The sequence below is a fragment of the Podarcis melisellensis genome (genome assembly GCF_964234715.1).
Source record: "Podarcis melisellensis genome assembly, chromosome: 12".
Lineage (NCBI taxonomy): Eukaryota > Metazoa > Chordata > Lepidosauria > Squamata > Lacertidae > Podarcis > Podarcis melisellensis.
Window position 1 is genome coordinate 3,271,829 of NC_138544.1, and position 14,999 is coordinate 3,286,827.

Below are 14,999 nucleotides of genomic sequence, written 5' to 3' on the forward strand. Positions count from 1 at the left end.
TGACCCAAAGCCACCAAGAGAGTTTTTGGCAGAGTGGAGATTTGAACCCTGGTCTCCCAATGTCTTAGTCTGACATTCTAACCACTGCACCAAACTAGCTTTTACCCAGTGATTTTTTTACATTACCATGCAGCTATTAAAGACACAGGAATCTTAAAAAAGAAGGTAGCAGCCCTTTCATTGGATGTTCCAGTAACACAAAACCAGGGCCTTTGTCCCTGTGCTAACTTTAAAATAAAGCATTTCCTTTTGAAAGGGTGTGTTTTAAAATAGAAATAGTTTAAAAATTCACTGTATTATTTAAAAAGGATAATGAATTTTTGACAAAATCTACATGAGATGTTTCTCTCAAGGAATTGAAATATGAGATAGTTTGGTGAGGTGTGATTTTCAGGTAAAATAAAACTTATATAGAAGAACGAACAGAATTAATTCAAATCCTACCTGGAGGGCAAATACTTCAGTTAAACTTGACTCTTGTTTATCTTCCTAACTATACAAGTGGAATGTTTGGGGGAGGTGAATTCTAGCAGAAGGAGAAGAAAATCGGGAGCAGGGATGTGATATGTAAGAACTGGTTCACATGCTACCTCATTTCTCTACAGATGCACTGTAGGCAAACATAAATCTCCTGTTTAGGGAAGTTTTTAATGTTTGATATTTTATCATGTTTTTAATATTCTGTTGGGAGCTGCCAGATGTGCGGGATACACGTAATCAAATAATAATAATAATAATAATAAGAAGAAGAAGAAGAAGAAGAAGAAGAAGAAGAAGTAAATCCCAATGAGTGATGATCCTGCATCTATATATGTTGGAAAGTTGAATATTATCCTGGGTACATATATGCACAGTGAAAACCCAGATGTATGATCCTTACATATAACAAGCAAAATTCACAGAGGATAAGTCTATCAGGGGCTAATACATATTTTAGCTAAAGGAAACCTTCAAGGCCAAAGGCAGTATACCTGAATACCAGATACTTTGGACAAACCATGCAGGATGGCTATTGCCTTCATGTCTTGTTTGAAGATTTGCTTGGGCATCTGAATGACCACTGTTGGGGGTGGGGTGGGGTGGGGAAAGGAGGCTGGACTAAATGAAACCCTTGACCTGATCCAAGAGGGATCTTCTTATGTATTTATGAGGACCAATCCTGGTCTTTCTGTTTATTAAGGTAGATCCCGTCCCTTATTTCTGTTCATAATTGCAGTAGGTTAGCAGCTTTATACATAAAGGTTGTGTTGCTTAAGACAGGAAGAAACTCTGCAACTATTATTGCTGTCAATGGCAAAAGTGCACTTTTATCACCAGGCAAAATAAATAGATGGCATGGTGCTATTTGGCTGCTGGCTTACTTCGTATTTCACTCCTGCTAGCTCCTACAAGGACAACTGCCCCTCGCTGTGGCTCTGCTACAGTAGCTCTAACCACATCCAGCCTGCCATGCAGAAATACGGCAGGTGAAGTTTTCCCTATCATTTTATCACCAAGTGAGGAATAACTTTCCCTGCTATGCTTCTGTGTGTAAGGCTGTTCTTAAAGGCAGAAGAGCAGAGCTACTAAAAAGCTGGCTACTCAAGCACCTGAACTACCAGGGGCAAGAGGGAAAATGAGCAAGGGAGGGCAGGGAAGGTTAATGAGTACAAATGCTACTTAGCTGTGACTGCCTGTTGACACCTTTAATCCAGCCAAAAAGTTCTCTGCGCACACCTGCTTCCTTTCTTCCATAATGCTAATCCTTCAGCACTTACAATTTCCTATGCGCTCCTTCATCAGCCAATTGTACACAAGTCTTTCAGACCATTCCGTTTACACAGACGCACAGCCTGGTACTATGCATGTTTAATCAGAACTGAATCTTATTACATTCAGTGGAACTTGGTCCCAGATAACTGTGCTTTGTATTCCACAGAACTCTACAGTACTTTGAGGGCTTACTCCCAGGAAAACAGCCATAGCATTGCATCCTTAATGACAAAAGACTCTCTCAATGATACGTTATTCAATGTTGTATTCTTTTTATGCCACAAATAGTGAATTCCCTGGGAAAGTTCTTAGGTACAACCAGTAAACAGGAATAAAATTTTATTTTTAAAAGCGCTCCCTGTTCATCTCTGCATCAAAGCAGACCAGTATGATAAAGTTCAGAGAAGGATTAATAGCCTACTGTGATAAAACACTGGATGAATCTGTTATACTGTCCCAGATTGATAACACTGTTAGCTTCTGGTGTTAATTTTCTGTAAATGTTCATTTCTGTCTCACTGGCTGTTTTAAAAAAAATTGAGTCTTTTTTAAAAAGAAAGAAGATTGCTGCTTGGCGCCACCTCCTTTCTCCCCACCTCTCCTGCAGCTCTGTAACACATGGTTGCTGTTCAACAATCTCTATCTCATGGGCTCCAGGGGATTTTCTTCCGGGCCCCTCAAAGTCCTTCATTCCTCTTGACCTTCCTGCCCCAAGATGAAGGTGGGATTGCAATAGGAATCACCTCAAAAAGTAGAGTGAGGATAGGAACAGAAGAAAGCCCCTCCTGAGCCTTCTGTAGCAGTGTGAGGACTTGGCATGGGACCAAATATTGGCTGTGACAGGGAAGCAGAGAACGTATCTCTGCACGCTATCAGTTCTTCTGTGCTTGCAGGGGCAGGGCACTTTCCTACATATGAGTAATACTGTTGATGTTCAACATTAACCAGATCGTAATAATTTTCCCTGCCTGCACTAAAGCTTCTTATTGTGGAGCAAGCCCCTTTGCCCTGAAATTATGTATACACTATAGCTTACAATTGTGCTCCACGGTTGTGCCTGCATGGAGTTTCCTATCATGAACTGAGAAAGGTGCCTACATAATAGCTATGCATTGTTGAGCAAGGTTGTTTCTGTTGCCTTACTATTGTTGAGGGAGCACAGGGACCTGCAGTCAGTCCAGAATTTCTTGATCCCCTCTAATCCAGACCCCACCACCACAAGTATGCTTGCCCTTACCTCGTCCAGCAGTGTTGCGGGCTGGTTTTGCCCTCCTGATGCAATGTGGCGACAGGGCACCTTTCAGGCGGCAACCATTGGCCACCAGAGGCTTACAGCCTACCTTGAAGGCTGTGGCTGATAGGCCAATTTGCGGGTAGGCTATCACCAGCAGGCTAGGGGGCTGGCAAAGCCCAGGGCACAGGCCCAACTGTGCCCGCAGGTTTCGCTTGGTTCCATTCCAGGGGTATATAAGAGCCACCCTCAACCTTATCATCCACTTTGTTGCCGGATCTCCCACTTCTCCCTCCCTTATATTCTGCTCTAGACCTTGCTATGGACATTGTAGGTCGCTGTATTCGGGGCCAGGCAGAAATTTTGTCATGTGGAAAATTGGCTCTTGCCTTGTGGCTTTGCTATCTCATAGCAATCGTTACGACTTTGGTGGTTTAGGCACTGCAGACACACATTGCAGTGACTGATGGGGCATGAGAGCAGCTTGAGGGAATCTCCCCCACCCAGCCAGTCAGCACTCTATCGCCACTGAGCACACTCAGTCCTGGGGGGGGGCACTCCTTGGGCTTCCCCCTAAAGCTTTTTTCTACTTCTGCAAATATTGGCCCCCCCCCCTGCAAATCTCCCTCTTGTAAGTGGATGGTACTCTTTCAGCTACAGGACATGGGGATGAACCCTCACTCCTGAACGTTGGAAATAAAAGGAGCAAGTGAGACCTGAGACAAAATCTTGCCATGTCTTGTTCTGGTTTCTAGCCATTCGGTTCAATGCAGACCCCATCTTTCTCCCCACAACAGCCAGTCAACATTTTTTGCCCACTAATCATGGTAGTCCTCATCAGGCAGCTTTTTTGGGGGGGCTTCTTTTAGGAACTTTGCAGAAAGATTTTTAGACTTTGTGGGGAGAGGAAACCTCACCCATGACAAGAACTGAAAAGTATAACAGGAAGGAAAGGGCCTGAACATAGCACCACCTTGTGGTGCTTGTGGAAAAGACAAAGATGTTTAGGTGTACATGTTATTTTTATATGTCTATTACACACACACACACACACACACACACACACACACAGACTCATAGGTCAGGGAACTGTGGTTCATTCTAAGCAGAAGTTACTAAAATATGATCTGAAACCATGGCTTAAGAAAAGGGAAATCTAAAGAAAAAAAGAGGGTTCAGAAACTAGTAAAAAACTTAGCTTGGACAGGAGAGCCAGGAGGAACGTACTGTCTGTGTCTAGACGGGAGGAAAAACTGAGGGAGTTCAGCCTGCTTCCCACAAGTCTTTGCACCTGTCTAGTGTCTTGCGACACCCATTTCATTGGATACGATGCCCCACAAACTAAAATTACTGTTACAAATAGCACCTAAACAGGAGGCTTACCATTCCAGGTGGTTTTCTACAAATGCTGACATGGGGCTGATCTGTACTGTGTAAGTGTCATTGGCTGAATACTCAAAGAGGCCATAGTATGGATTGAAGAGCTCCTGAGACAAAAGGAAGAAGAACTCTCGGGACGGGCCGCTGTAGTCCAAGCTGGAAAAAACCCACACAGGACAAACACTTTTACAATTCATACACGTTTCACGACACAGGGTGCTGTTGTCTCCTAATCAAGCCTATGCAGGTACATATTACTTTCAATCTGTGTTGTGAGTAGATTGTAAATCTATTCAGATAAAGTACTGGAGTGTATCCCTATCCAACTTAACATTCTGTTTCTAAATAAACAGTACAAACAACAAGGAACTCAGAACTATTAATCTGTAAACTTTCCATTTGTGGCTATTTTTATGGCTTCACAATTCATAAAACCTGATTCCAAAATTTGTTTAAAGCAGTGATACTGCCACAAAGTTGTATAGATTTTGTTTGTTTCCACTATGTAATTGGAAAGGAAGAAACAGGGGAGCTATTGCTGGCATAGAAGAACCATGCATGCACTGGAACTCTAACACTTCTGCTGTTTTCTGAACTGGGCTGACTACTTCCAATGTGTCTAGAATGATGAACACTAGAAAGTGGACTTTAAAAAAATTCTGATTCTGTGCCAGCTGTATTGGGTGCCATATTTCATATGAAGTTCAGTGCATACAGAACTGCAGAAAACAAACTTGTTTCAGCCATGGGGCTTAGCATATCAGGGGTTCAGACTTCTCAGCACCTACCCTTCCTCTCCAACAAATGTGACGTAGAGTTTGTTTCTTTGGAGCTCTTTCCGAGAGTAAGCCATCACCTGATTAAATGTGCCTTCCAGCAGGTGGTCGCGCCGTATTATTAACCTACAATGAGGTAGAGGAAAGACAGCCAAAAAGTTAAAATTGGGACTGCTGGAATTTTAAAATTATTATTTTGTAAACATTGGTCACAGATAGTTATTATCATACCTTATCAGTTTGTGAAGAACAAACATGAAACAGTAAAAACCCATTTGACCCATTATTTTTCATCATTAAAAAGTTCCATGGGAATAAAAATGGGCAGACAGTGGCTCAATTCAGATGTCATAGCAAAAGTTCTTTGCAGAGAACCAATGTGAAAAGTGTGTGAGAAGTGTGCAGTTTTCTGCATAATTCATTGTGGGAGAGAAATTCAACTCAGTTCACAGTTAAAGGTAAGCTTACCAAATTACACGCACATACACAAACACATACTAAATGCTAATTTGGGGAATAATCAATACTAATCAGGATATTTACTGGAGATAATTGCATGCAGACACACTGCTATGACCATTTTGAATTATACCACAAAGTTAGTATAATTATGCTCACAAGCGAGTATGTCTTGCTTGGGGAAATTAGCACTGACCAAATAAAACTGATATCACTGTGCTTGCTCCAGAGAGCTGCTAATAACCACACCTGGGTTGATGTTATATATTTAAAAAGTAAGGCCCATTTTTCACCACATCTGGGTCCTAAAGAGGCTTAAAAAATTGCAACATACAGAACTGTAAACATCAGAAGCAGGATCAAAATATCAGAACAGATTTCCAGCTGGTTTTATTCCTAGTTTTATTGGCATATGAGGACATTGGGGGGGGGGTGACTCCATACCCTCCAAGTGCCCCAATTTTCCAGGGACACTCCTGGAATTATGAAAGCCATCCCAGCTTCAGATCCAATGCCAGAATGTCCCTATTCCCCTACCAGCACCACCAGTGCTAAGCTTGGGAAGGAGGGTGAGCCAGCGCTTTTCCTGAGCGATGGTGGCAGTAGCTGCTGTGAGGGAGCATCCTGTTGCCTCTCCATGGCCTCTCCATGGCTGCTGTTGGCCTCCTCCCTTGGGCAGCTCATAGTGGCTGCAGGAGAGCAGCTAGCAGAGGCTGCCACCACTAAGGCCCAGCCCTGGGTGATGCTCTGGCTCTGAGGGGCAGGCAGAGTGCAGGGTGGGAAGAAGAGTGGCAGTCAAAACTGACTGAATATGCCCATTTGGCAAATCTATAACAAATAGAGATCAAGAAGATGCAGACTATAGGGAGTACTGGAAACCCTTTGTTGAATATTTAAAGAATTATTGTAAACATGTAAAGACGCAGGTCGGATCTGAATGAAGTACAGCAGTAAAATATGTACTGAAGACTATATATGACACAGAATAATCATAATATGCAGCAGTTTTAGAAAATAAGAGAAAACAATGGAGGGGTGGAGGGGAAGCCAAATCTGAAATGAATGTGAATTGGGAAAATATGTATCAAATTTGTAAACTTTTGAAACCTAAAATATATTTTTTTAAAAGAAAAGAAGGGGGAGCAGAGCGGAGCATAAGGAGTCTGTATTATGATTTGTGTGTCTGCATTTAATCCTGCTGCTTTCTAAATTTTATTCATTGGTGTATGTTTTTCTTTTTGTAAATCTACCAAATAATAAAATAAGATTGGGATTAAAGAATTTTCTCAGGATGGTGGAGCGTGTGCTGTGTCCCATTTGAGTAGTAGTGGTGACACCCACCCTTCTTCTGCTAGGAAATGCTCAGGGGTGGGGGGTCAAGGGGGTCAAGGAGGGATTGAGAAGTGTCCCTATTTTCATCTGAGGAATGTTGAGGCGTATGGGCTTTGTATGTTGGGCTTTTCATTAGCCCACCTGATTATGAGGGGCTGTGCCAGCACCTACTGTAGAAGGAGGCCTTTAGGCGACTGATATTGATTTTATCATTTATTGCATTCACATCCTACCTTTTTTTGACCAAGGAGCTCAAGCTGGCATACATGGTTGCCCCCCCCCCCATTATTTAATCACAACAACAACCCTGTGAGGTAGGTTAAGCCAAGAGGCAGTGACTGGAGTCAAGGTCACTCAGTGAACTTTATGGCCGAGTGGGGGATTTGAACCCTGGTCCCCCAGGTCCTAGTCCAGCACTCTAACCACTACACCACACTGGCTCTTTTCAAACCACCATGGCTCCAGAATAAGTACAGTGTTTCAGCTGATAACAGAGGTATCCAAGATTCTTTAATATTCATATCATATCAAGCTGAAATGTCTTCCCAGATTGCAATGCCTGAACATGTCCCATAGTACGCCTACAACCTTCAACATATAAATGTATTATATAAGGAGAAAGGTTTTAGAAAAGTATCCGAATAATTTGACATGTATAGGAAATGCTTATTTTAAAATACAGAATTGGAATGGTCTAATTTCACATTCTTTTCAGCTCCCCTTCAATAGAAGCACTCAAGTGTTCAATAATATTTCAATCAATGCAGCCCTTTTAGGAACGGAACATTACCCTTTTCTGGATTCTCCCCTTGAACCTGCATAGCAAGATCAGATGGCATGAGCAGGTAATCAGCAATTAGGGCTTCTCCTGGCTCAGGGTAGCATATTCTGCCCATGACACTCGTCTAGATTTAATTGTTTAGTTTTCAAAGCTATGAAAGTGGTTTGGGACAGAAGCCAGGCTGAACTTTCAAGGCTGAGGTATTGCATATTTCTGACTATCCCTTGGAAAAGGGTATAGATAGGCAGGTCTGCTGCCAAACCACTCAGAATGTGAATTGCACAGCCCAGCATCAGAAAATTATAGAGGTCAGATCTCAAAATATTCAGAAAGCATGTTAAGCAATGCATGTCTTTAAGCCACAAAAGCTCCTTTCTCATAGGGAAAAGCAGATTTGAGAGGGGCAATTTGTACTGAATAATCGGGAAGAAGGAGAGTTTAAATCTTTTCATGCCTATCATCTTTTGAGTACTATTCCTCCCCAGCAGAGCTTTCTTTCTTTCTTTGTTGTAACATAGTTTTTATTCATTTTCATCTTTATACTGCTTAACATGGTTGCATTGAGATATATCTTTGTTTACATTAGAACATATGACATGCAACAATTACATAAAATCAAAATTAAAAGAACAAGAAACACTCAGATAAACATTTTCCCAACAGGGTGTTCTCTATGGGGCTCTGGAATGTATTTACTGCCTGACACCTTGCAGGAGACCTTCCACTTCTATGGAAGATTCAGGACAGATAAAAGAAGTTCTTTCTTCACCGCTCCCCCCCCTTCCTCTGCCACTGCCTCCTAAAACTGTGGAACTCACTCCCCCAGGAGCAGTGATGGTTCATCCAAACTTCCGCTTGTCCCACCACTTTCCCCCAGGGAAACCCTCCTTTTACTGCTCAACTGTAGCAAACGTCAGTTGAGTTTTCGGCAGATTGATGTTTGTTCTAATTCAGCATTAAAGAGAGGGTTTGCCTGCGGAAAGTAGCAGGGCAAACAGAAAACTGCTTGGACCTATGCGTAGAAAGCATGGGAGAAATGGATGCTGTGGGAACAGCCTGATCCAAAAGACTATTCTTATGTTCTTATGCTGAAAATCCTGTCTCCATGGATAGAGCTACTCCCAGGGAGAAACAGCTTTAAACACAATCAATTTTCCTTACTTACATGTAATGTTTTAGTTTGGTCCAAGTATCAGCGAAGAAAGTCAACATACACAGCATCTATATACAACATGTATTTAACTTCTGGACTTGTTATTAGACTTTTTATGAATTAGAAACCTTGCCCGGTTGCACAATTTGGAGTGAATGTTTTGAGTAAAAGGCAGCAGCAGCAGCAGCATTTTCTCTTAGCACATGTGCTTCAGCTGCACAACTGCCAGAAACAGGACTGTCCAGGGAAGAAGGATGTCTGGTATGTTGGGCTAGAAAGCCCTCCCTGCTTTCCTCACCCCAGTTAACTAGTGGCTCTGTGATCTCTTGTGATCAGGAACTGCCTACGTTCAGAACAATGGACCACAAATCACCAACATACCATTAACACACCACTAGCATTCCCCCCTAGATGACACGTGATGAGTGGGAGATTTTTCTTGCTTCCTATGCCCCAACCGACCCATCCTGAATGCTCAAAGATCATAGGCTGCATATTTTGCGCTTTCCTTTGTTTCCTGTTCTTGATTTGTCTCTGCCATTTAAACTGTAAACATTCCCAACAGGGCCCCCTCCCCTCTTTTTACTTGTCCTCAGGAAAATAATAGAAAGGGTTCAATAACACACACTTACTTAATTTTACCTGGTCCCTGACCAAATCCTTTGGCTTCTAGTTTTCGGTAAAAGTTGCGAAGCTTGGCTTCAAAATCTCTCCTGTAAGGAGAGGGGGCTCTTGCACTGGCCCGCTGCAAGCCTGAGGAGGGGAAAACAGAAGACAGCATTTAAAGAAGCGTTGCAACTTCATACAAGCAATGTTTTCAACAAACATTTGCTAAGGCACCTTACACATTTATTTCACAGGGACAACATATGGCCTGTTTCAAATGTTTGGAAGCTGACATGCAATTGCCTAGGGGAGCATGTGCGACTGTTGGAGGGCTTCAAAAGGATTTCTTTCCATCAGAATACTCACCATGTTAGTTTCCTTAAGATTTTTAGGGCCAAGCTAGATGTGGTTGGGGAGGGGTGCAGTACATTTATGGTTTATGTATCTGCCCTGTAGAGATATAAAGTGGGTGGGTGGGGATATCTGCTTTTTTGCACCCAAAGGGACACATGCATGGAATGCGCGCTGACTCTCCCCCACTCCATTGCTTCAAAAGTACTTTTATTCTCTGTTTACATAATTCTAGCAACATATCTTGAAATAAAAATATAGCCACTTAAGGGGAGGGGGAGACAACATGGTAGTCCCCTCCCCTTTCTTCTATCACACAAAACATTTTGAGAAACAAGAAACAAGCATCTGACCAGATAATATTCTCTCCCAGTGCTGTACCTGGAGAATTCTGAGGTGATGAGCAGGGTGAACAGCGAGGAGAAAAGCTGTAGCCAGGATGGAAAGCTGCTTGAAGAGGGATGTAAGACATAACGTCTTCTTCAAAAAGGCTGACAAGGGGAGAAATAGGAGAAGCTTGGCTCATTTGCATGTGACAAATGCAAACAAATATGCAGTTTGGGGAATCTGTGAACTACAATAATTAATTTGTCCACCACTTTGTTACGTTTTAATAGGGAACATTCTATTGATTAAAATCTGTTGTTAGAGTTTCAAATCCCCTCCAGCCCTGAGCAGTCACTCCCCCAAAACAAGCAGACCACTCTGGCGAGACAGTCCGTGGGCAGATAGGGTCTTAGCCTGCGTACCAGATGGAGCTGGCAGACAACCGCCCTGGACACAGAATTGACCTGCGCTTCCATGGACAACTGTGAGTCCAAAATGACTCCCAGGCTGCACACCTGGTCCTTTAGGGGCACGGTTACCCCATTCAGGACCATGGAGTCCCCCACAGCTGTCCCCCCCTGTCCCCCCAAAACAGTACTTCTGTCTTGTCAGGATTCAACCGCAATCTGTAGGAAATAGCCTCAAAAAAGATTAAACAATAAAATTATCACTTAAAAAAATTACAAATACAATTTAAAAAATACAGTTAAAACCACAATAAAATAGACCAATACAGATTAAAACGCATACAAACTTTCTAAACCAAATAAGAATGTCTCCAGCAGGCATCAAAAAGAATACAGTGAAAACAGCTGCCTTGATATCAGTAGGCAGGGAGTTCCAAAGTGTCGGTGCTGCCACACTTCCTCCTCCTACTCAGTCAGCTCTACAAACGATAAATAATGCCAGAGCCCCATTCCCTGAACTGTCATGAGATGACTGAGGTTCCCTTAGACCTATCCTTTTCGGTCTATTCTTTTCTGTGAGTTGGGCATAGGCTCCAGACTGCCCCATACCTAGGTCTAAAAACTGGACAAGAGAAGCCTTTTTATATCAGAAAACTATCAAAGGAGGACATCAGTTGATAGCCAACTGAGTAATACTCAGAGTAGATGTTACTTATTTCAACGGCACTGCTCAGAGTATGACTAATATTGGCTACAATAACCTAGAAGCATGAAATACGGACATACTCTTGCCAATATTTTCATTTTATCTGAGGTAGATCTAGATTTTTTAAAAGCCAATTTACAAGTTGCATTCATTCTAGAGATGTTCTTGCCTCTCTTACAAGGAACTCAGCATTGATATTCTCTCAATTGTGCTTGATACATGCATGGAAATTCCCCCGGATTAGGGGTGTGTCTTGCTGGGAAGCAGCTGGAAGGGACTTGCTTAGAAGCAGGATGAAAAGTATACAGTTATTGCCAATTTTATTACCTCAGTAGTATTACTAAATCTGCATCACAGGACAACTTCTCAAGCCCATGTGTGCCTTCTGTCCGAATGTAGTGGATCTTTTCCCTGTAAAGTGAACAACACAGAAGGAAGTTGCAATGGGACGAAGGAAAACATAGGTGTGCCTTGTTTCTGCAACACCAATTCTGTTTCTCTTCAAAAAGCCAATATAAAAATAGCTAGTGCTGAGAAATAATCTGAATCCTATAATCAATGTCTTTGAGTGAAATCAATTTATATTCCATTGGATTTTCTTTGCAGTCCAGAATGTTTCAGAGAAGGGAATGATGTCAGATTGTCTGAAATTAAAACCTCACGTGAGCATTAGAGATAAATGTGAGAAACTTTTCAAAGAAGGCTGAAGAACGGGGAGGAAACCCAAGGAAGTAAGAAGGCAAAATGCTCAAAGGTACAGAGTGAGAAAGGGGTTGAAAAAGAAGAATCTGAAGGAAGTGTAAAGGAAAAAGAGGAAAAGGAAAGAAGGGGCAACAGGAGTAGAAGGCTTTGTAAAACCTGGAAGTCGTGTATGGAATTTCACAGTACTGGTGGTGGCAGGGAGACACAGGAGGGCACAGAAATGGGGGAAAGTAGGCATATTTCTGTGTGTCATGGCTTTCCCCCTTCTCTGCCACCTGTAGCCTGGCAATCTCAAGGGGATGATAAGGCTCATTTCTTTTTCTGAAGCAAAATTGTCTATCCAAAATAGCAATCACCGAGGGCCCACCTTTTAATGTTGCAATTGCATGTAATGTTGGCTTAGCAGCCAATTTCCCAGTTCTGAAATAGGAAGAGTGATTTGCCGAGGGAAAGCAGCAAGCATTGGAGAGAGAGGGTGCCTAACTCTCCTGCAAGAGCTCTCCCTCTGCCGACAGTTTTTACTCCTACTGGGTTTCTAGACCTTTGTTTATCTCAGATACAAGGGTCTAACATACATTTCCCCCCATGGTGGTGGTGGTGGGGGGGGGGATGAGCTAGTGGAAGAGCAGTGAGTGGAAGAGAGGCGAAGCATAATTCCTTGTTGTCTCTTTTGACTAGTCTTCAGAACTAAATAAGACAAATTGGCAAGCAAGGCAAGAAAAAAAATGAGAGAATGGGGGGGGGGTGAAGGAAATTGGGCAGGGGTGGGGGAAAAATCTCACTACGAAAATCTGGATATTCTCTGTTATATTCGTAATAAAACAGACTTTATTGATAGCCTCCCTAGACCACAGTGGAGTTTGCAAAAATTAACATCCTTGACAGGTGACAGTTAAGTAATGCTACTTCCATCAGTTCAGGGTCTCCCTGAAAATCCCAATTCATTCCACCATGTGCATGTGAGAGCCCATTCAATAAACCTCCTGCTTTTGCTGCCTGTCTAGGACAGCAACAATGGTGTTTCTGAGGTTGTGTGTGTGTGTTAAGGTTCTATTGGAGGAAACTGGTTTGCTAGATCCATTTCAGTTGGGAGCTTAGGCCCGGTTTTGGCACAGAAACTGTAGGATGATCTATGTCAGGAGACAGGGAAAATGTGTCCTTGTTAATTCTCATCAACTTCTCAATGGCATTCAATACCATCAACCACAGTATCCTTCTGGAGCGGTTGTCTGAGTTAGGGGTAGGTGGCACCCTTCTGTGGTGGTTCTGGTCCTACTTGGATGGTCGTTTCCAGAGGGTGATGCTTGGGGGGTGCTTTTCAGCCCCATGGAGCCTTCAATGTGGGGTTCCACAGGGCTCAACTCTATCTGTTCAACATCTTCATGAAACACGGAGTGGAGTCATCTGGGTTGTTGGAGTATGTTGTCAGCAATATGCTGATGACACAAAGCTCTACTTTCCCTTTTCATCTGCATCTGTGGCAGCAGATGTGCTGGACCATTGTCTTGCCTTAGTAATGGACTGGATAAGAGCCAACAAACTGAAGCTGCCAGGCAAAACCACTCCTCTTTCCCCAGGCCTTTGGCTAATTAAACAATCTATGGCCTTTTAAACTTGGGGGGGGGGGAGTTACTGTTTTGTTTTTATTTTATGTATTTTCTGTTTTTATACAGTAAACCGCCCTGTGATCCTCAGATTAAGGGTGCTATAGAAATATAATAAATAATAAAAATGATAATAATTAATCACCTTGCCCCAACCATAATATGTGGCTGTTGGGCTGTGTTTGGCTCAAGTATCCGGGTTGTGACTCAAGTATCCAGGGTTTTTTGATTATAATTTATACACTGGAACAAGAGGTTTATTAGACTACGCATGACTAGGGGTTATTCTGCTGTTATAAGCATTGCTTACAATCTGCTTTTCAGCACATAATGCTTTGCTGCTAAAATATCTGTATTAGTAGGCAACAATATTCTCCATATAGATACTTTATATATAGCAGAGATCTTGCTTAAACTGGAGACGCCAGTGAATGAATCTGTGACCTTGTGCACGTAAAGCACAGTCTACCACCAATCTATGGGTCCTCGCATTTTACATGCAACAAAAGAATTAAATAATTCAACTACAGGAAGCTGTACCTGAGTGCATGATTTCTTGCCAAACTTGGCTGGCGCTCCTGCAGCATTTCAAAGATGTTGGGCTGGCGTAGAAATGCAACAATTTTATCATTGTATGCTGGATTGGGGGAAAGAACACAAACATCATAGAAATTTCAGTTAAAGACATATTCTGTTGTTTTAGCATTTTTAAACATTAAAGCACTTGGGTGCCTTGGTAGAAAAGGTAACATGTAAAGTAAGTAAATAAATTTTGTTTAACAAATAATTTATTTTAAAAGATACACTGCTTATCAGGATTCAAGGCAGAACAAGACACTTGGAGAAGGAAAGCAGGTTTAACAGGTAAAGGGGTGGAGAGATACATGCCAATGAAAGCTCAGCTGAAGAAGGCCTGCTTCTTGGGAGGTGGGTTTTAAAATACGCCTGGTGTTAAGTTGTGGGTGAACATATCAGATGACACAGTGACTCTCCAAACAGCTCTTGTTTATTCACAGGTCAGAACAGAAGTGAACTGAAGGGTTCAACCAGCCTGCTTATATAGAGCTCCAGTACAACGTAATTGTAACAACTTTCTGTAACTATCCAATCACTGAACGTCACTTTCGATCCCTTATTTGCATATATGGACCTGAGTAGAAACTATCTACAGTATCCCCTTGCTGGCCCAGGGTGAGAACTTCAGTACATAACACCTGGAAATTCCTAGAGCCGTCCAGGCTACCTCACCTAAGGGAGTAGTTTATTTATTCAAAGCCCTTTTATCCCACTTCATCATGTGTTCGAAGTGACTTGCGTATAAAGGGCTTGAAGTAAGCACTCACCAAAAGGTGTAGATCTAGGAACCTGAGTGAATGCTAAAAAGCTGCAACAAAGAAGGAGGAGAGCTATGATTTGAAGTGGAAAAGCAGCA

The 14,999-nt window shown here is 42.3% G+C and overlaps 1 protein-coding gene across 7 annotated transcripts in view; it reads right to left on the bottom strand.

The window, feature by feature from the left end:
* Positions 1-14,999, bottom strand: part of HECW1 (HECT, C2 and WW domain containing E3 ubiquitin protein ligase 1) — a 192,045-nt gene that overhangs the window by 16,304 nt on the left and 160,742 nt on the right. For all 7 annotated transcript variants that reach the window (XM_081930971.1, XM_081930976.1, XM_081930972.1 and 4 more), the window contains 6 exons: positions 14,108-14,204; positions 11,589-11,672; positions 10,203-10,312; positions 9,497-9,617; positions 5,152-5,265; positions 4,367-4,519 (listed from right to left, as the gene is read on the bottom strand). In XM_081930971.1, coding sequence (XP_081787097.1) covers positions 4,367-4,519; positions 5,152-5,265; positions 9,497-9,617; positions 10,203-10,312; positions 11,589-11,672; positions 14,108-14,204 — 679 coding nt within the window. The remainder of the gene's footprint in view (positions 1-4,366; positions 4,520-5,151; positions 5,266-9,496; positions 9,618-10,202; positions 10,313-11,588; positions 11,673-14,107; positions 14,205-14,999) is intronic.